At 40.6% G+C, this 26,270-nt stretch overlaps 1 protein-coding gene across 1 annotated transcript in view; it reads left to right on the top strand.

Annotated features, from left to right (window-relative positions):
- The first annotated feature begins 3,184 nt into the window (after positions 1-3,184).
- CD109 (CD109 molecule) overlaps positions 3,185-26,270 on the top strand; it is a 93,908-nt gene continuing 70,822 nt past the window's right edge. The window contains exons 1-3 of the mRNA XM_026102286.2: positions 3,185-3,513; positions 3,918-4,078; positions 22,606-22,634. Coding sequence (XP_025958071.2) covers positions 3,425-3,513; positions 3,918-4,078; positions 22,606-22,634 — 279 coding nt within the window. The 5' untranslated portion in view covers positions 3,185-3,424. The remainder of the gene's footprint in view (positions 3,514-3,917; positions 4,079-22,605; positions 22,635-26,270) is intronic.

The following is a 26,270-nucleotide window of genomic DNA, read 5'->3' on the forward strand; positions in this document are numbered from 1 at the left end:
AGAATATTGGCTGGGAGGGACTACAGTGGTCTTCTAGTTCAAATATCTGCATAACATAGTTCTTCAGATATCCCTGAATTTGACTCATTTCATGGAAAGATGCTTTGTTTGCACCAGAGTCCGGCTGAATGCCGCTGAATCCAGCTGAATGCCTGACCAGCCCAATTCACCCTCTAATGCTAAAAGCAGGACAAGGCATAGACCATTCAACTCTCACTGAGCTAAATGCTGTTGAGATTTCCCCCAATATTTTAACTACTGTAGTGATTAGGTTTTCACATTTACCACACAGTACTATTTTCTTCATGTGATATTAGAGAAAAGCAAACCTTGCTGCCCATGTATTTATTTTCATCCAGTCTTCACACAATTAGTAGTGTTTCCTAGGGCCTGGGATCCTTCTTATTTACTTAGGCAGAAATTGCTTTCCAGACTCATTCCTGTTTTCTGTATTTAGGTAAACACATTTTTATTTAGAATATACCCAGGCTGCAACTGAAAGGTGTGACTTCAGCTCCTATTGATATATGTTTATGGGCTAGTTTTAAACTAAGTAGCATGGGTACAGACAAGGGCATAGTTGTTAAGTGCCAGAGAACTTAGCCAGTGCTGTAGGTGAGTTTTTCAGCCTTTACAAGTTACGTTTTTAAGGGAATGCGAAGAATTAGCAAAATTGGGTTCCTAGGGAGCAGTAAAGGTGTTAAAAGTAGAATTTTTGTTATGGTGACATATCACAGAATGGCGTAAAACTAGAGTCTGGCAATGCTTGCTTAACTCCAAAATGTGAAATGAACAGAGAGGGATTTTTCAGCTAGCTTCCCTGGTTGGCGTGCTGAACACAATGACAACCTGTGTTACCTCCCAGATTGTGTCTCCAGAGTATCCACTTCACTGGCTTGCAGCAGTTGAAGATTATTAAATCCTTTCATGCTAGGTTATACACTTCCAAAATTATTCCTAATATGCAGAAATCTGGTCCAAAACAAATTTTTCTCACATGGTCATCTCAATAAGTTGCTGTGCGGCTCCCTGCTTCCAATTCTGTGCACAAATTAATCTCTCAGGTGTTTCACAGAGCCAGGCATTTAAAGCCTACTTAGGCCTGAGACATTGCTAAATGGTCATTTCAACAGCCTTGAAAATGATGTGTATCCCAGCTAAGATATTTTGTTTAGTGGAACACAGATCTCCTAGCAGTTTAATAATGTAATTGGTTTAATCTGCTTGTTCTGTAAGGACAGCTTTTTTTCAGCTGAAGATGTTTTGTACAGTGTAACAGAAGCCAGTGGATATGCAAAAACTTTTCAAACCTAGGCTTCCCGTAGATTCAATTTGATCAATTTAGCACAAACTGAAGTACTACTTGTTTTGCTTTGAGTTACCAGTCTGACCTAGATCAAAGTAAATAATGACATCTTTGTAATGAAATTCCAGTGTAGACAGCTGTAAATGGAAATGTGCAGATTAACAGAGTGTAGGGGAATGTAGCAGTCCTGTAATCAGTAATGTTGCATGGTAAATTGTGCCCACTTGAGGCAAAGGACAAGCCCAACAGAGTAAGGGGTTTAATACCTGGTGAGCATGAATACAATACTGGTTTAGCCCAACTCGCTATAAATGTGCTGATTTTCTGGTTACGCCTGAGTCATTTTTACTCTCTGTGCTTGCCAGTCACAGAGCATGTGCAGAGGAATCCTGAGCTACATGGTGTAGTTATAGCACTCACTGGCTACAGGGCTGAAGTTGTCTTAAAATTTCCTGTTATCCTCATATCCGCTCTCTCACCACAGTTTACTGTGTCCTTGGGACTGAGTGTTGATTGTCTCTGCTATCGGGCAGCTTCTCCTTGGCACAGTTTTGGCCTGGCCAGCTCTCTTAAACAATTCCACGTGCGGTTTGGGAGTTAGCATGGTCTATGGTCCTATCCAGTAGGGAGTTTGTATGTGGCCACCCCGTTTTGGAAGCTAAGAGAGCTGACTGGTATTGACAGGCACGGTACAGTGTCAGCTGGCCTCCATGCCATCCCCAAGTAGCTTTACTATCCAAGCCTGGGTGCCCTGAGACTAGTTTCTTACAGGCAGTGAGTTAAGGGCTTATGAGTAGCAAAACATCTCCCCAACTTCCATTTGCCTCACCACACATCTTTCCAGGTGAGGAGCTGCCAAGACATCACCTATGGTTGCTGTAATCTCACCTCTTCCCTCCATCTGCCTTCCCTCCTGTCACTACAAAGACTGGCACAGAATCAGCAGAGATATGAAAACTCATAAAAGCAAATTTAAAAGAAATGAAAAGACTGCCTGACTACTCAGGATATTGGCAGAACATGGTATTTTATGTACACTTGCTCTTCATGACTGACTTTCATAAGAACAAAACATGATCAAGAAATTCTTCTATTTAGGGCTGTAATTGTGACAATTTTTTATGTTTATGTAACACAATGTAGAATATGCTAGCTCAACATTTCTAAAGAGACTGACTTCCAGTACTGGGTGGAACTTCTAAATGTATTAGACTTGTGCAGTGTTGGAAGGATTCAGATTAATCGAAATGCTGTTAGATGTGTCTAGTGTACAGAGCTACACTGTACGTGCTAAGTGAGAGGGATCTCACCCAAGCTACCTTAGTGCACTTTTTGGAGTCTCAGCGTGGGTTAGAATGCATGTGCATACATAACTTATTTTGCATGTGTTGGGCATAAAGGCCATTCCAGCCAGACTTACATTACTGATCGGTTCACGCTGAAGTAGCTACGAGACTCCTGGAGTTTCTGCCAGTGCTGTTGTCCCTATTTGCCACTTGCCTGCAGCCCTGACTGAGCCCCGTGCCAGCACATCTCAGGCTCAACAAGTCTCTCCAAGTCTCTGCAACGCAAAGCCGTACAATAAACCGGCAGTTTCCAAAACTAGACATGAAGTTGCCACTCTGCCCGACACTAAAAGCACACAACATTACTCTCGGTTGTTTATGAGTTCGCATAATCTGAGAATCCCATCCGCTCTCCGGGTACATCTGCCCAAAGATGTCGGGCGCTGAGGCTGCTGCGCGGCGGGGTGTGGAGAGCAGAAACGCGCCCCTGGGTATGGAGATATATAAAAAAATATATATGAATAACTACATCACCGCTGAGCTGCCGCACGCCTCTCCCTCCCCGGCCGCCCTCGGGAACGCCCCTGCGGGATGCTCATGCGGCCGCTGCCGCCGGAGCGTGACTCACACTGGGGGCCAGCCGCTGCCTCTGCCTTCCCTCCCCCGCTCGGGAAGGCGCCTGCCAGCGCTGCCGCCGCCCCAGCCGCCGCGCCGCTCCCGCCGCTGCTGCGCGGGCACGGCGGGGCCGCGGGTGCCGGCTGCGAGCAGGGCAGGGCAGGGCAGGGCGGGCGGCGGAGCCCCCGCGGGCGCGGAGCAGCGCGCACGGAGCGCCATGGCGCGGGGCCGCGGCGCCCCCGGCCACCTCCTCTGCCGCCTCCTCCTCCTCCTCCTCCTCCTCCTCTGCAGCTCCGCGGCAGCCGGGTATGTGGCGGCGGGGTGCGGGCGGGTGGGTGCATGGGGCGCCGCGCCCCACCTGCGGGCGCGGAGCCTGCGCGGAGCAGCGTGCGGCCTCTCGGCGGCTGAGCGCTTCCCCGAAGGCTTTCGTATGCCTGTGCCCGCCCGTGATTTCTGCCTGCCAGCGTTTAGTTAAGCTGTGCGTAGGCATCTGCTTCCCGGTCAGGAAAGCGCGCTGAGTATTGCCTCCCTCCAGTTTTCTTGGGTGCTCTCAGCCGTGCTTGATGAGCATCACCTCCAACCTTCAAAATGCAGTAAGGGGAGTGCAAACTCTTGGTATATGTATTGTACACTATTAGTTATACACTGCTACTTTTTTGATTGCATTTCTCTCCCTGCCACTCTTCCTTCTGCCTGTTTGGATTTTCTAGACCTACGTTTCTGGTGACCGTTCCCTGGAACATCCGGCCTGGGGCAAATGTGACTATTGGGGTAGCTCTGCTGCCAGACAGCCCAGCACAGGTCACCGTAAGGGGAGAAGTGATCAAAGATAACAAGACCCTTTTGAGCAGGGAAATGGTCTTTGAAAAAGGTAAGATAAGACATATTTAGGTTTGACTCCTCCCACAAAAGTTTTCTTGCTCCCAAAATATCATTGCTACTAAACTGTGTTAAAATATGAACTTTGTTTTACCAAGTGAGAGTCAGGCATGGAAGAATAATCTTGGACTCTGCTTGTTCTGTGTGCAGGTGGACTATTGGGCTGGATAGTGAGTGGTTTGCCTGTGGGTGTTGATAACTCATTGCAAACTCCAAAAATAATCCAACCTTAGTGAAGTGTGATGTGATACAGGAATTCTGAGGAGTCTAAAAGTACTCTGGACAGTGGAATGGAGCCACAGAGAAAGAAACAGGTTGTCACTCTTGTAGGCTTATTGTTAAGATTCGAGGTCCAAGCAAGTGATAAAGATGGCAAAAGCAATACGTTGATAAAGCATTTGGTCCCAGCTGCTTCTTATGCTCTAAGAAAGGCAGCACCTGAGGCCCAGAAGAAAGTGGAGCTCACCATATGAGACAGAGTTATTTGAAAGTTCTCTGCATGTGAGGAAGTTTTAAGGATCAAGAACTGAGTCCTGAGACAGGCTGGGGATTGAAACTGTGGGTGAAAGAGGAGCCTAATTAAATTAACTTATGCCCATTGAACATCGGTAGAGAACATAGTGGCAATTCTGAGTGGGTGGGGAACTGAGGTATCCTGATCACTGCTCCTTCCCATAAAGGCCAACAGAAAGCAGAAGCGTAGACATGCTGTACTTTTCCCTTATGGGAAAGACAATCTTTTGTACGAATAATCCAGCTTTCAGACTGCATTTGGCTACCAGGTGGGTATGAAGCAATATAAACGAGACCCAAACTCTAGTATTTTATTTGTCTGAAGTAGAGAGTTTTACTGGGAGCATTGTGAGGTCTTAGAAAAATCTACCTTACTGTATTGAATTTCTTCCTCATTGCTGTTGACTGATATTTCTATTAATGAACTATAGTTAATATAAATGCCATATTTGGAAGGATCACACCTTCACTTCAGAGTCTTCAGGAAAGCCCACCTTTCTCCACTATCTGCATAGGAGACTGAGAATTTAAATGTGAGGGAGTACATTTGACCGTATCAGAAATGTCAGGGCCCCATGATGCAAAAATGCATATCTGATCCAAACTCTTCTTGCCATTTCAAATTTTCTGAAGAAGTTTTCCAAAACCATGCACTGGCAGGTTTTACTTCAAGTTGGGGATTATTCATCCAGCCTAATTCTACATTGGATCAGGTATGTGTTTTCCTGTAGCCAGTGTCAAAGCATAAAGCTGAGACAGATTTCCTGTTGTGCCCTGGCTAATTTAAACAAATATGTCTAAGTGCTCCTTTCAGTTTCAAATCAGATTTATACTGCTCATCTTATAGTGTCCAAACCTGATACCAATGATTGTGGTGATATAAGCCTAAGGTTTTAGGAGGACTGATTTGCTAGCACCAAAAATCTGCATGCAAGTAAAATAGAGTAGTTGTCATGCCTAAGGTCCTTGATTGTCTATTTTCATGACATACTACATCCCACATTTTGATTTTGCTTATTGAAAAGTGCAGGCCAAGCCTATTAGGCTGGACATAGTGAAAGATTTGGTCGTGGAGAAAGAACATTTTTCTTTTGTGGAGAAAATGACTCGTGCATTACGCTGTTAGTACTGAGCTATTACATACAAACTTTTCATCATCTCCAGTGTCAGTACTAGGTCAAATGCTACTTCTAAGTCAAGCTGATTAAAGCTGTGCTTATGCTACAGTCCTGTTGAAGAAAGGTGCAACCCTCTGTCTAGGTGACAGAAACAGACTGAAGGTTCCTCACGTGGCTTTTCCCTGTGTTCAATATCATTTCCATACTCTTTGGCCAGAAGTTGAGCCTGCTACGAAATTGTGTTATTGTCCTCCATTGGTTATAGATCTCTTGGTCATTAGATATAAGGAAAAAAGACCCCTGTTGATTTTAATTGTCTTTATCTCAGTTTCTTGACAATGAAGTACAGGACTCTTGGCCAATAAAAAGGATTTGAGCCTATCCAACTCCATCTGATTGTGCAGGTACCAAAGGCCTTGTTACCAGCTGCTTATGAAATTTCTAAGCCAAGGCAGTTGATTTTCCAGCATCATTTTATTTTAGAATATAATTCTTATTCCCTTCAGTTATATTTGAATCATACAGTAATGATTTATGGTGGGATACTTGTTTGGATAAGGACACTTAATTTCATTTGAAAAATAAAATTAGGAAAACTAGGAAAAGTATAGTTTCATTTGAAAAATCAATCAAGGAAAAGTATAAATATGGAAGTAAAGATTCATGGGTTGCAGCTTAATTTGTGATATATATATATTTTTTTTCTGCCTTCAGCTGTGACCTTGACTAACTATAAGTTATTGGTAGTGTAGATGAGTCTGTTATCTGAGATTTATTGGTCATTTAAGGGTACAAATATTTGGATAGTAATGGTATAGATGTGACATACAGCAAATTATGCCTTTTCAGTAATTACACAGAAAGTATTGACATGACAAACTGAGCATTGCAGAAAAAAGCTTGATAGGTATATTATACTGTTTATCCACTGCTTTACACACAGTTTGCCAAAGGCTGAATCCTTTTAAGTTCACAATTCCTCTTCAAAACTTTTCCAACTTTGTTTAGAAAAAGAGAATAACTCATTATTGTTTAAAAAAAAAGCTATCTTCTTTTCTTTCTCTGACTATTCTGGCTTTTATTTCCTGCTTCTAGTTTGCTTAACATCAAGTCCAGTGAGCCTTGCATGAGCGTCAGCCTGTCTGTTGTTGCCCTTTTCAACATTAAAAAGCAGATAGGTAACTGGTAATTTCAAGCATGTGAAACTACGCAGACGTAGATGCCTGTACAGCTTATAGAATGATACTTGACACTAGGAGTTGCTAAAGTCCGAGGGAATCATGGGTAATCAGGAACATGCAGAGACACTATATCAGACAGACGTAAAAGAAGGGGAAATGTTATAACGCATTGCTTAAATTGTGTGTATTCAATCCTAATTTTGAATCTTCAATTTACCTTTTATATAAACATAGGAATTTTCCATGCTTTTTTTACTTGATAAATGAAATGGCAAAAAAGAAATTGGTACTGACTATGCAGTGTATTTCCTCTTGTAAAAATCTTAAAATTTGGTATGTGGCCATCCGCTTTTTAAAGGCAAGTCGTTCTAATTTGTTAGTCATTTACTTTCTGTGAGCAGATACGTAGGCAAAAGTAGTAAGGGCCAGGAGCAAGGAAACTGCTCTGTAACTGAGGATGTAGAGTGAAGGACTATATCTTAGGAAGCTATGTGAATGGATCAATTATGAAGAGTTACTTAGAGAGAAAACAATTTGTTAGACTAAGACTCTAAAGCCTTTTAACTGTTTTATAAAGAAAAAAATAGCTTTATGGTAAAATGCATAGCAACAATGTTGTAGCTATGATAGTCTAAAGATTTAACTGAAGCGAGGTTCAGGGAGGTTTTACTAGGCTAGCTGTTGCAGTTGAAGGAAAAAAAGCAAACACTTCGTAAGGCACACAAACTCGTCTTTGAATTATGTCACCTGTGCATGGAGTAGTGCCCAGAAGTGTTGCTTTAGCTCTCATTTGGGCCCATTAGGTTACACAGAGTGGCTGATACACTGGTATTGATGTTCCTGAGGCACGCATAAATTTGGTAAGTTTTTTTGCCACAAGTCTGTGCAAAGCAAGTATTGCGGGAGGTAGGGTATAACTGAAGTTATTGGCCATACTAAATACGCAGAGAGCTGGAACTGATTGCCCGCCTTGGTTAGGGTGCGACATTCATTGGCTGCATTGCTTAAGCTGGCTCATTTGTGCCCTGTGTTTTTCCTTGCATTGCGACAGCAAAAGCATGCAGGTAATTAACTGCTTTGTGAAACTGATCTGACTGAAAAAGCATGTTATTTTGTTAAATATCCTTTTAGGCTGCCAGGTTTCCTGATTTGGTGTGCAAACATTTGTTATGGTACAACTGAGATGGTGCAAAGTTGGGAATTGGATGCTGAGGTTGGATGACAGGCTGAATACGCCTTATTTATTAATGCTGTTTCATCTTGCAGGCTCAGTTCAGTAGTGTACCTAGGCATGAGAATTATTGCATACCTGTTGAGCAAAGTGCATCTGCAATTGTTTAAAGTTTAGTGTGTGCTCTGTTTCTTTGGCAGCAGCTCAGCATGGTACACGTGCATGTCTTTAAATTTGTGAGTTAGCTCCATAAAAGGATCTTGTTGAATTAGAGGCACAGTTATTTTTTCTTTATATAACATAACTCTTGCTTTATACAAGAAACATTTGCCTTCTAATGGTTGATAATGGTTGATAAAACACCATTTAAAAATAGCTATTCATGGAATTTGGAATTCTGAGTGATTCTTGGGAAAACCATTAGAAAAAGACTGTAGCAGTGTAGCATGGTCTACATCTTTCTCTTGCTTTTCATTTGAGAGGGAACAAAAATATATTTATTTAGAAGTTCCTAGTCTGTATTCTCTGGAGCAAGTGGGGAAAAAAGTGTGTGTGTGTGGGTGCACGTGCGCGCGCATTTAAATAAGTGCTGATATTCTGACCTTGGATTAACATATCAGAATCCAAATGTACTGTAGCAAAGGAGATTGTGTAGTATCAATGTTTTGGTACAGAAATAAAGTTAGTTAGATTAATTGTAGTGCAAAGAGACCCACTGAACTCCCATAAGCAAGATATCCCTGCTACAGGTAAACTTTGTGTGAGCAAACGCAACAAAGAAAATGTCAGTGCGGCACCAGGAGAGAATAGTTTCCATTATCTGCAGCAGACCCAAGGAAAAACAAAAGCAATAATTGAAGCTGTATCCATACACCATATCAAACCGTGACACATTTTCTGTGAAGCTGCAATATCAGAAAAATCCTCACCCTGATTGAAAATGACTGCGGAAGATCATAATGGCTTACACACAATTTGAGCTGTTGGCTTTTCTGGTCAACAAGTAAAAATGATGGGAATAACAGAAAGGCAAGTTAAATTTTCTGGATGAATGGTTTAATTTTTTTAGTGATTACTGTGTAGGGTGACTCTCATTATGCATGTTAGTCCAGTGGCGGATCAATGAAAATCTGGTATGAGTTGGCAAGAAGAGCACACAAAGTAAACAAATAAAACTAGCATGAACTAAAGTATTAGAGACCCTCCTCTGCCTCTTAAGGACAGAGAGAGTATGTAAAATACATGTGTAAAAACTAGCTGTTAACCTGGGCTGCTAATTTAAGTGTTCACAAGGAAAGCAGGAGTTCACACAGTGCCATGAGATCCAAAGATCAAAAATACGGATCACCTTGTGAAGATAGGAGCACTGCTGCTGTAGGGAGCCAGCAATCACGGTGATGATAATGTGCTAGAAAAACACCACTTCCCTCTGCCAGCCCCAGTCAGAACTGAGGGCAATTTCAAAATGACTGTAGGACAGCCACCTTTGCAGTGAACATATGTTTGCCTCTTCAGCCAGGCCAAAGTTTATAATAAAATTGCCCACAAATGCAGTTTTTAGGAAAAAAGATGCCAATAGCCACATGAATTCAGCTATATAGCACATGATGTTTGCAAATAATGCATAAATATGCACAATAAATAATGCATATATGATGAAAGCAAATTAGATTTAAAAAATGCTTTAACCTGTAACAAGATGTCATCATCTACCTGACTGCACAAGTGGTTTTGATTCTTAGAGTAAGATTTAGTTAAAGTTTCTTGTATTTAAGGCACAATTTAATGTATTTAAGGCACAGCAAAATTGGAGGTACTTTGTGGACTGAAGAATCTAGTTTAGAATAGGCTTCCATAGTTTGGGTTCCCTATTAATGATCTCTAAGTTTTAAATGATTTGCGCTTCTCTTCTGTATATCTTCTAGACTGGACTAAACTTGCTTGTTAACAGAGGTAACTCTGAGCTAGAGTGTGGTAAAATACTCAGCTAAGATTTATGAAACATGATAGAGTTTGAGAGAATGTCTGTCAAGCTCAGACATGTAGTGATCATCCACATAAACACTGGAAAATCTGCTTTCACCAAAAGGGAAAATTTGCTTTAAGCAGAAGGTGTGTTTTGCATACTTAATAGTACGGTTCTGCCCACATCAGTATGTGAAACAGTGAAAAGCATGAGGAATAGTAAGTTGTAAGATAACAGTTAAATTAGAATGAATAGTGCAAATATGCCTGTCACTTTTGTTAACCTTAATTTGCCTCTGTTCCTTATTTCTGAATAAAGTGACTGACTCATTGCTGGCTACAAAATCTATCCTGAAACTTCGAGTGAAGGAATAGGTATTAAAAGGATAAGTACACATATCCCTAATGCAACAGAAGGGATCTTATCACTGATTAGGAAACAACAAAGAAAGGAAGGAAAAGAATAGAAACTGAAGATGACATCAGATTACAAAGGTTGAGCATAGAAGAATAGCATGGATATGAAGAGACTAAATTGGAACGGCCAGAGCATGCATAAGAAAGAACGTAAAGGATAATATGGCAAACTTTTTAAATACAACATTATTAACAGGAAGACTACCAAAGGACATGGTTCACTACTCACTGCGAATGGCATTGATCAATGATGCTGAGAGGCAGTAAGTGTTGAATCTTCACTAAAAGAATCAATTGTGGTATGACCATTAACACAGCTAACTGCTGTGAAAAGAGGTAAGAACTAAGGCGACAAAAGCGGAGGAACAGTTTAAAGAGTAATCTGGTACTCGACCTGATGAAATTGCCTATAGAATATTTAGGAAATTGGCTGAAAGTTTTTTAAAACTACTAGTGAATTTTCGAGAGCATGGATGAGGCGAGAGATGCTGGAAGATTGGGAAAATGCAAATAAAAAGGGTTTAATGATGGGCTGACAGGATTTATAGACAGAGAGGAAGTAGGTTATGGTTATATCTTGACTTTAGTAAAGCTTTTGATACTGTATGGCATTACATTTTCATAAAACGGTGAGGGAAATACAGACAACATGAAACTGTCATTAAATAAATTGCAGCTTGTTGGAAAATATTATTCACGAAGTAGGCCTAAACGGTTCACTCTCAAACTGAAAGTGGTCTGCTGTGGAACTGCACTGTTCAGTATTACTGACATGGATGAAAAAATGGTATATTTATGAAATTTGTGAAGGGGTTGTAAGGATGCTGGGAAACAGGATTAGAGAAATAATTTGGGTGATTCAGGGTGACCCTAGAGTGATTCTGTAGGGCAAAATGCACAGTTCTGCACTTTATGAGGAATAAAAGAGTGTACAGTTACTGGATGAGAAACATAACTAGGCAGCAGTACTGCAGAAGAGGATCTTGGGGTGTTAAAGGGACCACAAGGTGAAATATTGCAAGCGATATGGTGCTCAGAAAGAAAACAAATGCTGTACTGGAATGTATAAACAGAAATATTTTCTGTAGAATATAAGGAAGTATTCTAACAGTCTTCAAAACTCTAATTAGACATCCTGTGGAATACTGTGTCTCATTTTGATCACTCCTCAAGGAGGATGTGAACCAACTGGAGAAATTCTAGGGAAGAGCAGAGAAAAAGATCAGAGATCTCTCAGGAGACACTCTTCAGATGTCTCTCTCTGACTGCTGCTGGAGACAGGACTGTGGGCTAAATGAGCTTTAGATTTGACCTTGAAAGTCTCTTTTTATATTCCGGAAACCTTTGAGGAAAGATTGGAGGAGTTGCAAAAGAATGCTATACGCTTGGTATCACTCTTCAGGTATATAAAAAGTAGCTTTAAAGAGAGAGGAGTAGGAGCTGAGAGTGGATCTCAAAATGGGTGTAGGGCAATGTACTTAATGACATCTACTTTGCAAGAAACCCAGACTGATGCTGAGGATTATAAAATTACCATCAGAGGGAAGAAACAATTGGAAAATTAATGGTTCTCCAGTCACACGCAGGTGACTTTTGTTTTTGTGAGAATCTTATGACTATCTGCATTGGTATCGCTGGTTCCCATACTCTGCTATTTTTGGCTGTTTGTGAAGGCAGATATGAGATCCCATCCGTAGAGACTGAATAGCACGTGGCAAGAGAGGATGCCACTGGTTCATCTAGATTCACTGCAGTGTAGACAGAAAAGTCTAGAAAATGTGGACTAAAGTGACTGGCTCCTTGTCCTCTCCTTCTCCAGTTTCCTGGAGGTGCAGCTGTGAGGCCCAGGTGCTTGTTTTGTATGGTTAGGGAATTACATTGCCTTTATTTACTGATGAAGGAAGTGTTTGGTAATATTACTATATATCTACATAATTTTGAGGTCTCAGGAAAATTATATGGCCTTGTCATCATAGACTTTGAGTGTCTTCCAGAAAATGGAAGAAGACTGATACAAAAACAAACCTTCTTCTTTCACTGCTTCTAAGAGGAAACTTAAATAGTACCTGAATGTCTTCTTCCCAGTGAATGAGTGTATAAGGTGACTTGATTTTGGAATTTTGTTCCAATTGTAGACACCCTCATGCTATTAATACCACCAGATCTCTGACATAAGTAAGTGTATCCACATTTTGTCCAAGTATCATTTCCCTCTATTATAAATGGGAACAGTAACTGCAGCTGCTGCAAAGTGTAGTTACAGTGATTTTTTCTGTGTGTTTTCCATTCAGTTGTCTGCAAAATAATGATGGCCAACAGTGCTTCGAAAGCAAGGTTTATAGACAGATGCTTGTGAGTTTGCATGTTTATATATAGTCACTGAGTGAAAAGTAAGTGAATGGAATTAATTTCCAATTTAATTGTGTAAAGGCTGTTCCGTTTTCCTACCCAGCATGCAGTATCTCACATAGACTGGAGAGGATTTAAGTATTGTGTTCTTGCAACTGACCGCTCTCTGACTGCTCAGCTGAAAATGGTAATCATGTGGTCTGTAGACTTAGTTGTTTTACTTTAGAAAACTGGGCTGAGAGTTAAATGTCTGAATTATGACCTAAGTCTAAAAAAAAAAAGCACCCATCGACCCCTAAAAACAGTGAATATTGTGGCCAGAGGAGCAGAAAAAATGCTGTTTGCCTGTGAAATGGGATTCTGGAGGAAGGCAGGAGTACAAGTGAAGAGTTGCCCAATACCTACAGTGTTTACCTGTTTGAGGGAGATGGGACATTCCTCAGGGGTGGATCCAGCAGTGATGTTGAGAGGAGAAGGGCTAAACTGGTAAATGGGACAAAGGGAGATGATAAGCGGTGCAGTACCACAACTCCTTTGCCACATGAAGTAGCATATGAAAGGCGTACGGAATGCCATTGTGAGTTGAGGCTGAGAAAAGGAGGGGCACTACCCCTTTTCTGCTATTTTCTCCATACCTTCTGGAAATCCGTGACCATTCTTTTTTGACCATGAATGTTTCCTGTTGTGCTTTCTAAAATTGGATTCACACCACTATTACGACAGTGGAGTAAAAGTGCAAGAGGGGAGAAAAAGAGCTTATTTGGACTTGGCTGGAGAAGAATTTTTGTCATGCTTGTCCTGGTTGCCAGAAAAATATCCATCTACTCTGCATAGAAAATGGAAGCTAAAACTTACTAGCTCCTGCAAAATTTGGTAAAACTTGGCTCTAGTCACTGAAACATCTGTAGATGTAGCCTTTCTTCTATCCTCCAGAGATACAGTGCCAGACCTCTTGACTGGACCTTCAGATTATTAAGTCTAGTCCAGTTTCGATTGTTCCATCTGTCCCTTTACCCCTTTCTCTGTAAACAGAGCTGCTACTGTATCTCTCTCCCTTTATAATTACTGAGTGCTTTTAGTCTCCAAAATTGCAAAAAAGACTGAAAAGGATAAAGGGGCAGTGGGAATGGGGAGTAGGTAGTAATGAGTGGCTGTGGAAGGACGGGGTCATAGTGCTTTGGTAGACAGGAGAGGTTTAGGAGGCTTTGTGGAGCAAGTATTTACTCCTTTACTCAGGCCTGTTGGCTTCATTTGGCTTTGGATGACAGCCTGTATCCTGATGTCCAGTAGCAATCCATATTTCATGTGTTTGATTGCTCTACTGCATCTCCTGGTACAACTGGTCCAAATTTATCCACAACTTAGTAGCAGTGGCTCACATTGTATCTTTTGGGTTATTTGCATAAGTAATTGGTGATGATTTGGGTGCTGATTAAGAATAACAGTATAAGACATTTAAAGACAGCTGCAAACTCAAGAGATCAAATATTTTTGTAGGCCTTCTTTTATGAAGAAAAGTTACTTTTCTCTCCTGGGACAGTTTAACTCTTTATATTTATTTAGGCTGTGAAAACCTTACAGATGTTGTGTTTGGCTACGTCACAGTAATTAACAAGGACTTCTTTTTCTCTCTTAACTGAAACATATACTATTTCTGCATTTTCCAAAAAAATCTGGAAGGACATTGAAGAACTATTTTTTTTTTTTACTTCCCTAATATTATAGCCTTTTGAAATAGGCTCCTCAGTAGAAAAAATCCATTTACCACTGTAAAGAAAATACTTTCCTGTAAACACTTCTTAAACATGGATATGTGAACACAGCTGCCAGAAGGAAGACATGACATCATTTCTGTAAATCAGTCTGAAGTGGTTCCAGTTATTTCTCTATTTCTCTAACAGGATTAAGAACAAAGGAGGACATAGGTAGAAACAAGTGAGAAAGTCTGTTTGTAGAGACATCTGCCAGATAAGCTTCAATATAGAGTTAAGGTCTAATTTTGTTTAAGTTAGTTACTGGCTTAACTGCTGTTGTACTGATTTATATTGGCACAAGTTCTGGTTTACTGTGCCAGGTCACAAAGCCATATTTCTATCCTTTTAAGGAAGTGGAAGCTGAAACTGGTGTGCTTATATTTGTTTAGATGTAATTAGTTAATTTATAAGATACCAAATCTAAGGAATTCCAGTTCTGTAGAAATACTATTTTTTTCAACATTTATTTTAATCTGTGATTAGTTATAACTGCTTGGCCCTCTGCCTTGACCACATTTCTCCTGATGGCGCTTGCTATGTGGCCCATACAGTGTACCATGCCATTCAGACAGAGAAAAGAACATGTATTTGGAGATCCCTGGCACGCTGTAGGGCATAGAGACTCAGACTACAAGTTCAGTGAAGCCATACTAGGGAAACAGGTTTGTGTTGAGATTGTTTGAAATGAAACACTGAAAACATACATTGATCATCTCATTTTGGGATATCACTTTGAAGGAACAGTTGCAGCTATGCCTGCTGCTGGTATTTGCAGCTTAAGAGTGAGTGACAAAAGTTCCTGGTTTGGTAGGGCCAATAAAATGGGAAGAACATAAGATGCTGTGCTTTGTGCATCCCTACATAAGTATAAGAAAAGATTCATGATTTTGGCTTTGTACTTTTTTTTTCCCTATTTCTTCTAATAATAAAAAGACTGTAAGTCCTCCAAAAAATGGTAGAGTGGCAAAGTACCTTAAAAAGATCATTTAATTTCCCACTGCCATCTGTGCTGGTGACATCTCACTACCGTACTGGCTTTCATCCTTCTTCTACAAGAATATTGTGAATGCCAAGGACGCTGAGGAAAAGGAAGCAGGAGAATGTGGGTTTTGTTTCCTTTGTACTGTATTAATTCAGTGCAATTGTTACTGAATAAATACAGTACAAGCTTCAGGAATTCTGCTGAGTGAAGTGTCTTTGAGAATGGTGACAAGGGATGTTCTTTCTTGAAGTGTCATGTGATTTCTGGATTTTTTTCTTACTTTCCTCAAGGTCAGTCTGGAATAGACCACTGATTTTTTTCCTGTCTCTTCCTATAACTAGAGCATGGCTCCCATCTGGGAGTTTTCTTTAACAAACTCCTTGCAGTAGCAGAGAGCCCTGCCCTCGCGTGGTTTTCCCCTCTCTGGCATGTTGCAGTTGTGCCTGTTAGTCTTCTGTTACAGAGAAATGACATGTAACAAGTCAGAAGGAAGTGTTTTGTCATCTGTTGTGCTTGGTACATGTGGAATGTTTTTTCTGGGCGCCTTTCTAAACCTGACTTCTATAGCCTGGAATTGGTTTCCTCTAATTGTTGGGAGTGGTGTTTAACAAGTGAAGTGATCTCTTGCAAGTCTTACATGCTATAAGAGGGAAGCAACTGTTGTCCTTTATGAAGACAGTGCACTTGACTCATGTCTTGTGTGCACAAGTGTTGCACATCGTATGGAGGTAGAAGAGTCCAGCGGCATTGTAACAGAGGTTCCAGGAGAGCAATGTCACATGTTAGTTGTTGGACTGAGGTTAATTCCTCATAAATGTGACATTACTGTACTATTAAATATAACTTTAGTTCGCCAAATGGCTGGAAAAATGTAGGAGATTTCAGCAATTCAACATCGGCATAAAGACAATCTTTTGCCTGCTGATCTCATTTGAGAATGTCCTTAGACATCTCTAGATTTAACCGAGTGGAGCTCAAGGGGATTGCAGCTCAGAAGTCTGTGAGTGAGAACATGGGAAAAACTTGCATGACGAGGAAACTCCAGCACCTGAGAGTTTTGCATCTGCCCAGACTGCTTACCTCTTAACAAAATAATTATTTAGTGATATGAATGGAAATTCATATCTGGTTAATGATTTTCACTGTCTAGGAATGAGGCAGGCCTCCTGGCTTTATCAAGGGAGCTAAGGAGGCTGTACCTCCCTTGCTAGCACCGCTTTATGAAGTAAATGCTTTTTGAGTTACACAAAGGGGAAATGGCTGTGATTTACATGTTTCTCTTCCCTGACTGCTTCTCCTTCTGCATCATGGCTATATCTGGCTCAGACCTGATGTTAGGTCTCTTAGGTACATGGAAGAAACTCACTATTTCTAATATCATCTTATCTACACCTCTGCTAGCAGTGCATGACTTATGTGCAAGTGGTTGCCAGAGCCCCATTTGCTGAGGGAGCACATCATTAATTTTGTGCTGAGAATAGCTCCTGGAACCAGTCACGATCTGTAGCTAGACTCTCATTCTTGTTAACATCAGTGCTTCTGAAATGGTGCTACCTATAACTTTACATGCTTTAGCTTTATTTTTTGGATGTAAGGAAGGCTCTCCTGAGGTTTCTGATTCTAACTCTGGTAGTAACATCATGCTGTACCTCACTTTGTGTTTGGGGTACAGCGTATGGAACGTGGGCATAATAATAAGGCTTATTTAAAGTTTGAAAAGCTCTTAGAGTTTTTTTTTGTTGTTGTTGTTCTGCATGATACTTATCAAAATAGGTGGATTTAGGAGGGTGCTGGAAAATCATTCTTCTGATCAGAAAGTTGGAAAGTGCATGCTCCTGTGTAAGGTTGTAAGGTTGCTTTGAAAGTTATTACATGCTGTGCAGAATGCTGGGCCGCAGTTCCGTTCAGTGCTCTGCCCTTGTGCTGGGAGTGCGCTAGAGCATTTGCATTAGTGTGGTAATCATGGAAATAGAAACCCAGTGGTGTGGGCTTTGGCATGAATACCAGATTTGTGTATGGTGTCTCCCAACATACTGAAGCCTGTTCTGCTGCTATAACCATTGCTATAATTATCTGTGCTAGGTACATTAAAGCTAGTGTAGCAATACTTATTTGTGTGGATATAAACTTAGACACATGTAGTAAATAAAACTAAGTTCCTCTTTTGTTAATAAACGATTATTATTAGCAGTGATAAAGTTTTTTTTTCTGGTGATGCTGTGTTATTGGCTGTGGCAACAAAATTCAGCTTCACTACAGCGTTGTTCACACACTTCATCATGCAGAGGGACAGGAACTAGAGAAGAGTTGCCCTCTCAGTATACAACTGGGCAAAATTTCAGGAGGCAACTTCATCCTGTTTCTACTGTTGCTAGTTATCCTACATCCAGCCTCCTTTATCAGTGAAATATCATAGTCCCTCAAAAAAATTCTTCCTAATTAACAATAAATCTGTTTCTCATTAGTTAGCAAGAAAGAGATTTCCTATAGATAAAATCATGTCTCTTTCAATAGGATTATTTGGGCACAGAGTTCTCTTTTGTAGATGTTGGGAATAAATATGTCAGTAAGTAAAGAGAGGGATTTACCAAAAAATGGGTATTCTGCAAGAGTCTCTGAAATTCCTCTTCTGTAGTTGGCAGTTCTCCATTTGTCTCATGTGCCAAGCAAGCTTAGCAGAGCTTGGGGCTCCCTGCCATTGTGCACTAGGCCAGAACATCCTCTGTGCTTGCTAGTGAGAAAAGAAGGGTCTGTTTTCCCTGAGACTTCTGGCTGAAGAACCTCAAAGGCCTGTGGGGCTGATCATAGGCTACAACTGCATGAGCTACTTGTCAAGCGAAGAGAACAAATGCAGAGGGATGATAGGAAAAATTTGTGGCTCTAACGGTAGCATAAACATGTTATGGAAAGAGCTGTGTTGCTTAGTACCAGATGCTACCCATCCTACTTAAGCTTCTGAAGACCAGAATGAAGTATTGAAGTGTGCTACCCACAACCTCGTTTTCAGGATGTGAGTCATTTGGTTTAACCCAGGTTATAATTTGAATAGATGGAGCATGCTGGATGTGACTTTTCCTTTAACTCTCTAAAGGCAGGCATGACATACTGATTTCGGATCATGAGTACTTTGTTCTGTTTTGTTCAAAGGTCAGTTATTTACTTGCTCATTGAAAGTGTTTATGTCCAGGATCAAGAAAGAGAACATTACTTTTTTTCAGGTATGAGGAGGCCAGTCTTGACATTCTTCCAGGAGAGAAAAGATCCCTCCAAGTCAATAGCAGATTCGTCACAGTAAAATTTTCAGAATAAAACCTTGTGTTTTAAGAGACAGGAAAAGATAACATAATAATCAAACTGAATTTTTTCTTTTTTAATCGTCACAGTGGTAAAATTCAGCTGCCTGTATAAGGCAGCTCTGCGAGGGCAGCACTTCTGTTTAGAATATATGTGTTTAGGGACACTGTAATAAACCCATCATTTTTAGGAAATTTAAAAAGGTGTAGCTGAAAGGAAATTGCAAAACAATTCTGTAGATGCACATGAAAAGTGAATCCTGCTGTCTCTGTACTGCTGATATAAATTTTACAGTGCTAATTGGGAAATTATTTAAATGCATTTTTGTCATTAAAACTATCAATTATGTGTGAATACCCATGGGCCGTAAATTTTATGAGCAACTGGTGCCACTTTATTCCAAGCCCATAAAAAACGAAAAAATCAGTTGGTAGAACTGAGATATGAGAGGTTACGATACTGAGAGGTGTCACCATTAAAATCAGCAAAAGAAAATACATTACATAGTTAAAATAAAGCTGTGGCACTTACGTCTTCAAAATGTAATGGAATGCAGGAGTTTAACAGCAGATTATGAAAAAATATATGGCCGTATTATCTATAATAATTAAAATAATAATTTATATTAACCTATATGCACTAATATGTTATATACTTGCTCCCATGATGATGTAATGCTGTGAGAATAGTTAATTCCATTGCTTGGGCGTGGTAAATCCTGTGCATGGTTTTGAAAATTTAGACCTTTATCTGAGTTGCAGTCTCAACAGGAAATTGCAAGTCAAGCGAGATAGAAGATTCAATGGACTGTCGAGATGTTTCAGTGCATGTGAGTGTAAAAGAAAACATTCAGCAAGGGAACAGTGTTTTGGGTGCTGTAGCTATATTTACTTTTATTAGGCTTTTTCTTAATCAGAGAGTGGCATTTAGTCTTAAATCATCTTGTTTATGCCATGTTGCTGTTTGGACTGTGATGTGGTGGTAATTTTGGAGATGTGTGATGGTTCTTTGGGAGAATCCAGTATTAATATATGTTTTAGGAATTATGAAAGAGGGCAGTTGCCTATGATTTGAGATTTAGTACAATATATTGTATTAAGGAAATACCCAGATCACGTCATTGGGTTTTCTGCCATTGGGAAAAGAACCTTCTAGTGGAAAACATGTTTGCTCCCAGCAAACAAAGAAATAATACTACTACAGCCCTACCTGGAGTTCATACTTTTGCGGCCCTGCAAAAGTTGTCACACCTCTGCCATTGACCATGTAAGGAATGAACCCTGGAATGAATGTATCTGGCTGAGAGCAGGCTAAGCACCAGCATGCAGGGAAGAAACAGCTTTAAGCTGGCATAGAGTTAATGTCTCAACGTAGATCTGTTGCTCACATTGCTGGATTTAATTTGTGTTTGTCCCAATAGCAGTTGAAGCACCAGGTAGGAGGTTACCTCTAGAGGGAGTGAACAGGATTAAGGAACTTTTTTGTCCATTTGTCTTTCTTTAATAGCAGCTGGTTTAAAGCCCTTTCATTTTTTATTCCTTCTGGAAAATTGTTAGCTTGATAAAAATGACTACAAAAGGTAGTCATCTACTAAACCAAAAAAAAGCTTAATAGAAAATATCCTGGGTTTCTCTTGCACATAAAGGAATTGCAGAATCAACTTTGTTGCAGAAACAAGGGAATCCTTTGACTTTGGGGCAGGTATATTGGAGAGGTGATTCACTCTCCGGGAGAGCAGTGCCAATTCTTATCCTCCTTGTTCAGTTAGCTCCCAGCTGGGACTCGATTGATGCCTGGACACCATTATTTAAATGAAGCATTGCATGTCAGGTTTTCTGGGCTCTACTGTCCTTTAGCAGACTTCGGATTGTAGTGATTGTTAGAGAATTGCTGAATCTGGTAGCCCAGCAGAGGTGAGGCTGCTGCAGCTCCATGCCTCCAAGTCCAGCAAGTAGCAAGGCTGAGCATGTGTTCCCAGTAGGTGCATAAACGATGCATGTGCACACTGGCCACACAGGTCAACACAAACAGAAACAATACTCATGCAAACAGCACCTTTGGCCTCATGCTGTTCCCCGCTCTGGCTGATCAGGATGAAGGTCTATTAATGGGAATATATCCATGTATACAATGTGGATTCCTCCATTAGCTCGGTCTATCCAGTAAACAGCCTTGGATCCCTGGTCTGCCCAGTTGCTGGCACCTGGGCATGTGAGCCCTCGAGGCCCACAGCCCCACTCCAGCTGTGGGTATAGACCCCCTTACACACACACACACACACACACACACACACACACACACACACACACACACACACACACACACACACAGGATCCCTCCAGTAACTGGGTTTGGACATGCAGTCCATCTGATTGCTGGTACTGGATCCTTGCTCATTTGTCTCCTGCACAGAGAGAGAGACACGCACACACATGCACACACACGCACACACACTCTCAAACAGGTCTCTTGGTTGACGCCCACACCCCGTGGTCTCTCTTGGAGTTGGTCTGGATCCCCTGGTCCCTCCAATATCTGACTCCTCCAAGTGCCTCACTCTCAGAGATGCACATAACTTGCTCCATGGCCACTTCACCTACTCATCAGTTAATCTGGCTTGATGTTTGCTAGTGATCACACACTGGCACATGCACCCACAGCCTGTGCACGCACTCCGGTCTCTCCAGCTGTGGCACCCAGACACCCGGGCCCTGTGACCTGTAGTTCCACTCCAGTTGCTGGCACCTGGACCTCCAGACACACATGCACACAGAATAGAGAGCCCCTCGTGCAGGAAAGTAGTTAGAAATGGAGTTTAATAAGAAAATGAGACAGGCTGTGGTGATCAGGTGCAGGGCATGGCCAGACAGGCGGACTGACCAGCCCCTGTTTACACACCACCGGCCCCTTTTATCCCCTCTGCCCATGTTTCCACACGTTTGTTCCTCCCCAAACTTCCTTGATGGCTCTCTCTCCCTGGCTTTGGTTCCTTCCCTAAAGATCCCATAATAAGTCTTGCACAATCCCTAAATCCTCTTTCCTGCATCCCACAACGAGCCCCATGCCTCAAGGCAGTGACCCCCTCAGTCCATGAGGTGGCTGGAGAGCCTCTCCCCTTCACTTGCGGTGACGGTGCCCCCGGCCCTAGGGCTGACGCTCCCCTGGGACAGTCCTGGGGGCCGGGTTGGGGCTTGTGTCTCCGCCTGGGTTACTGGGCCCCCTGCCATTGTGCCTCTGGGCTTCTTGGTGTGTATGGAAATGGACACTTATGGGCGGGTGGCTCCTCTGTGATGGCCTGCGAGGAGCCATGCAGGGCTTCGTGCGTGTAGATGAGTGTTTAAGCACGTATCAAACAGTGATTGACAGTGGTCTTGACAGGATTTTGGAGGTATAAATTAAGAGAATGAGATGTTGAATGAAATATAAATATAGCATTTCATTATTGACTGATACAACAGTTGCTCCAGGCTTTTCAAATCTCTCTGGGTTTCTGTTTAAATTCCAGACTGTGCCTGTCTACAGTCAGCTGGCTGATAAGCATGTACTTGCTGGCCAGACCGTCATGCCAGTCACATGTGTACTGGCTGGACTGTCGGCGTGCATTGAGCTCCACAGTAGCCACACCAAGTGATTTTAGTTGTCAAATGGGTATGATGAATGCTATGGGAATGGAAGAGCAAAGCTGCTTTTTTAATTATCCTGTTAATGTTGAAACTTCTGATGAACTTTTATAAGGTCTGTGACAGTATGGTATTTCTTCTTTTCTTTTATTTAGATTCCTTTGGGACTCTCATTCTTCCAGTAGTAAGTATTTTTCTTCCTTTCCTACTTCTCAGAAGATGCTAACTGTCTGTAACTTTTCATCAGCTCATGCTGATGACATGTATTTTGTATGTGATAGTAGTTACTTTCGCTTTCATAGATGAATGTATTTGCTGACCAATAAGCCAAAGAGTTTTCAGATCAAGTGCTCTGCAGCTTGTTACAAATAATACAGGATTCAGGAGCTGACTTCCAGCATCAGCACAAACTGTCATAAAACTCAAAATAGAACTTTGTTTTCTGTTATTTTTGACTGGCTGATACTACATCCCTATTTTAAATGCACTATGCAAGCTAATTAGAGCTGAAAGAATAGTGCAAAATAATAATCCACATTTTAAATCAAAATAACAATATTGTTTGTATTTGTACACAGCCTTCTTTAGGATTTGGAAATGCACATTCAGTACAAATGCATAATATACTAATCAGTCAATAGAAAAATGTAATACAGAATTATGTATTTAGGATGAATCCTGAAATTATATAATCCAGGATGTTCATTTTAGAAACCTGATTTAAAGAATTATGTATTCCTGTCAGGGAAAAATGTTTTACCAAATTCTTTATTTTTTAAACAACTATAAACCTAAGTATCTGTTAAGTCCAGTGAGTTTAAATTCTGATCTCCAAAAATCTGCATATCTGATGAAACCATCTGGAAATATTTGATAGGTGGATAGTTAATCACAATGAGCAGTTCAGCGTTATACGAATTCTTAGCTTGAAACATACCTGTCCAAACTGTCAGTTAGCAAACACAGAAATTTCCATTTAAAAAAGCTAAATAGAAAGTATCTTACTATAATTTGGCCAGGTCTTAAAGTATCGTTATGTCTCACTATCTTTCTACAAAATTAAATCCCATTACCATTCCTAATTATAAAATTCATTGTGAAAAGAGACAGCCACTGTCATTACCAAACTGAAAAACTTCATATTTTAGAAGAATTCTAACATACAATAAATAAAATTGGGAAACTAATACCAAGCTCAGATCCTAATTTGCCAACCTGTCTTACAGCTGCCCTACTAAAGCAATTGAAGAATTTCCCAATAAAGTCCTTGGGCACTCTTTTCAAGTTTATTGAATGCTAAGGATGTGTTCTGGGGATTACACAGGAGTGATCAAGCATTATTTGGGCCTCATGGTCTCCAACCATCCTGTCAGTTTGTGGGGAACCATCAGAATTTGGTATAACTTAAGGTACGCCTGTGCATGTTCCAGGGATTGAATTTATATATTTGGCAGCTTCAGGAGCTGGGAAATTTAAAAACATTTATGGGCCCTTGCAAAATCTCTAAAAGTTGGGAATATATGTTCTGGAGTGATTCATCTCATGTAACTTTTACTGTCTAAAAGTTAGGTGTCTAGTCAAGAGTTACTGGTCTAGACTCCCTCCATAAACAACAGAGAGAAGAGAGAGAGGATGAGTTTTTACCCCAGGTGAGGGTTCTGAATTTCTCTAATTCTTTCTTCTGGCTGCAGAGGAAACCCGGACAACTAGTGAAAACTAGATACCATAGTGTTCAGCAGGTAGAATTAGGTGAGGTGAATTCTTCCCTCTCTCACTACTGTCTGAAGCTGTGAAAACTGACTCTTCTTTTAATGGAAAGGTGTTTTTTTCATTAGTGTAGCTATTGTAGACTTACGTACTGCCCAAAGTGCAACTGGCTGGTAACGTAATGTGGGTAATGAGCTACCAGTTTTGGCTGTCATATTTTCCAAAGGAAACAGTAGCTTCCTTGTCTGAGGCGCTCATGGCAGTAACTGATGTGGTTAGCAGAAGTACTTGAGATGGCCTTTTTCCCTGTTATGTTACGAGTACCAAAATGAGGATAATCATATCATTCACTAATAAATAAGTTTTCAGAATAAATATCTTTACAGTAAATTCCCAGTAGCTACTGTTGCTCATTTTTGGGCAACTCATTGAGAAATGTTCTTTTTAGAGATGGAGTTCATGGGATTGAGGTAAACAGTTAGTTTAGCACCGACCTTCTGGAAGCATTGTGAGTCTCTGTTAGCGTAGAGATGTGAACTGAGATTTGGTTACTTTACACTTTAGCTGTCCTAATACACTGCCATGACAATGCAAACTTGATTGCTTCTGGCATTTACATCAAGAAAGATAAAACAGGCAGTTTTGTCACTGAATTACAGGAAGCGAAGATATTTTGGGAGAAATATTAAAGTATCAACAAATAAAAAATCAAAGGAGCAACCCCTGTTATCTGCCATTATTCATAATAGGAAAAAGCTATAGAAAAATATATGACATCCGTAAATGGCAATTACAGTCCTTTAAGGAAGACATCAAAGACAGTCCTTGCAAGTATGTTAAAATTATGCTTTAAGAACAGTATTTACTGCTACGTTAATATAAAACAAGGTTTTCCCCTCCCATTTTATTCACAATCTTGCCTCCTTTTTTAAGGGAATACAACCTGTTTGGTAAATGATGATATTCTTAAATGAATTATTTTTGAGCTAATTTTTGACAGATGCTGTAACTAGGGCTGCTCCTCCTCTTTAATATATTCCACAATACTTGGCCTCAAAGTATGAGAGTATTGAAATATGTGAATCATATGTTCTTGGCAATGTGTATACAAAAACCTACAGTTGAAGAAGATGCAAAATCAGATTCAGTGTGGTGTTTTGCACCTAGAAGTTACTTGTATAAGTCCAGATTTTAAAGGGGACCTTTTATTTCTGTGTGATCATATGCCTGTGTGTGGCTGAAAAAGAGAGACTGTTTATTTTTGCTCCTCTTGATTTTCTTTCTGACTTGTTTTTAAAAACAGAAAAACAGCAAAGCGGGATTAAGTTCTTCCTGATTCCTCTCTGTACACAGAAGAAAATATATTTGGTATAGACATTTGTATTTACCTCATTTGTCATTGTACGACACTTTTCCCTGATTGTGAAATTCCATTGACTCATTGTATGATCTAAAAATGAATTTTAAAAGCGAAACAGAATTTCAGTACAGAACTTGGGAGGATACTTTTGAAATGCTGTGCCTTGTGAGTTACCAGATGTAATTTTCGTTACCAGTGCAAAAGGAGTGCTTAATCTCCATATGTTATGCTGAAAAATGTAAGCCTCTGTCTGTTTTACTTGTCTTCGCATTGAGCAGTTTTATTCTAGACTTACACTGTTCTAAGTACAAACAGAAGCATGTGACTCTTAAGCTTTTTAGCAGCGCTACTTGTTGGAACCAGCTGTGTATTTTATTAAACCCTTTCCTTCTTCAAAGAGATACCCTAAGCTGATGGCATTACAGAAGCCAGAATTTGGGCTGGAATGTTCCTGGGGTTATTCACTGTCTGTGTGACGTTGTCTGTCAAGGTGAACTTTCCCTGTGCGCTGCAGGATCTCTGCTTAGAGCCTTTAGATCCACTGTGTCTGGGATTTTTCTCACCTAACTTTGGGAAATGAACTGATGCATCTGAATTATGAGCTCTAGATCTCCTTTACTCACTGGAGAGAGGGAGATATATGTACCTGGTCATTCTGATCTTGCATGATCTTGTCCAAGAGACAGGAATGTCTGTCTGTGTTCACGGACTTTAGTAGGAGCATCTAATGTACATCCTAAATAAAACATCTCA

The sequence above is a fragment of the Dromaius novaehollandiae genome, chromosome 3 (genome assembly GCF_036370855.1).
Source record: "Dromaius novaehollandiae isolate bDroNov1 chromosome 3, bDroNov1.hap1, whole genome shotgun sequence".
Lineage (NCBI taxonomy): Eukaryota > Metazoa > Chordata > Aves > Casuariiformes > Dromaiidae > Dromaius > Dromaius novaehollandiae.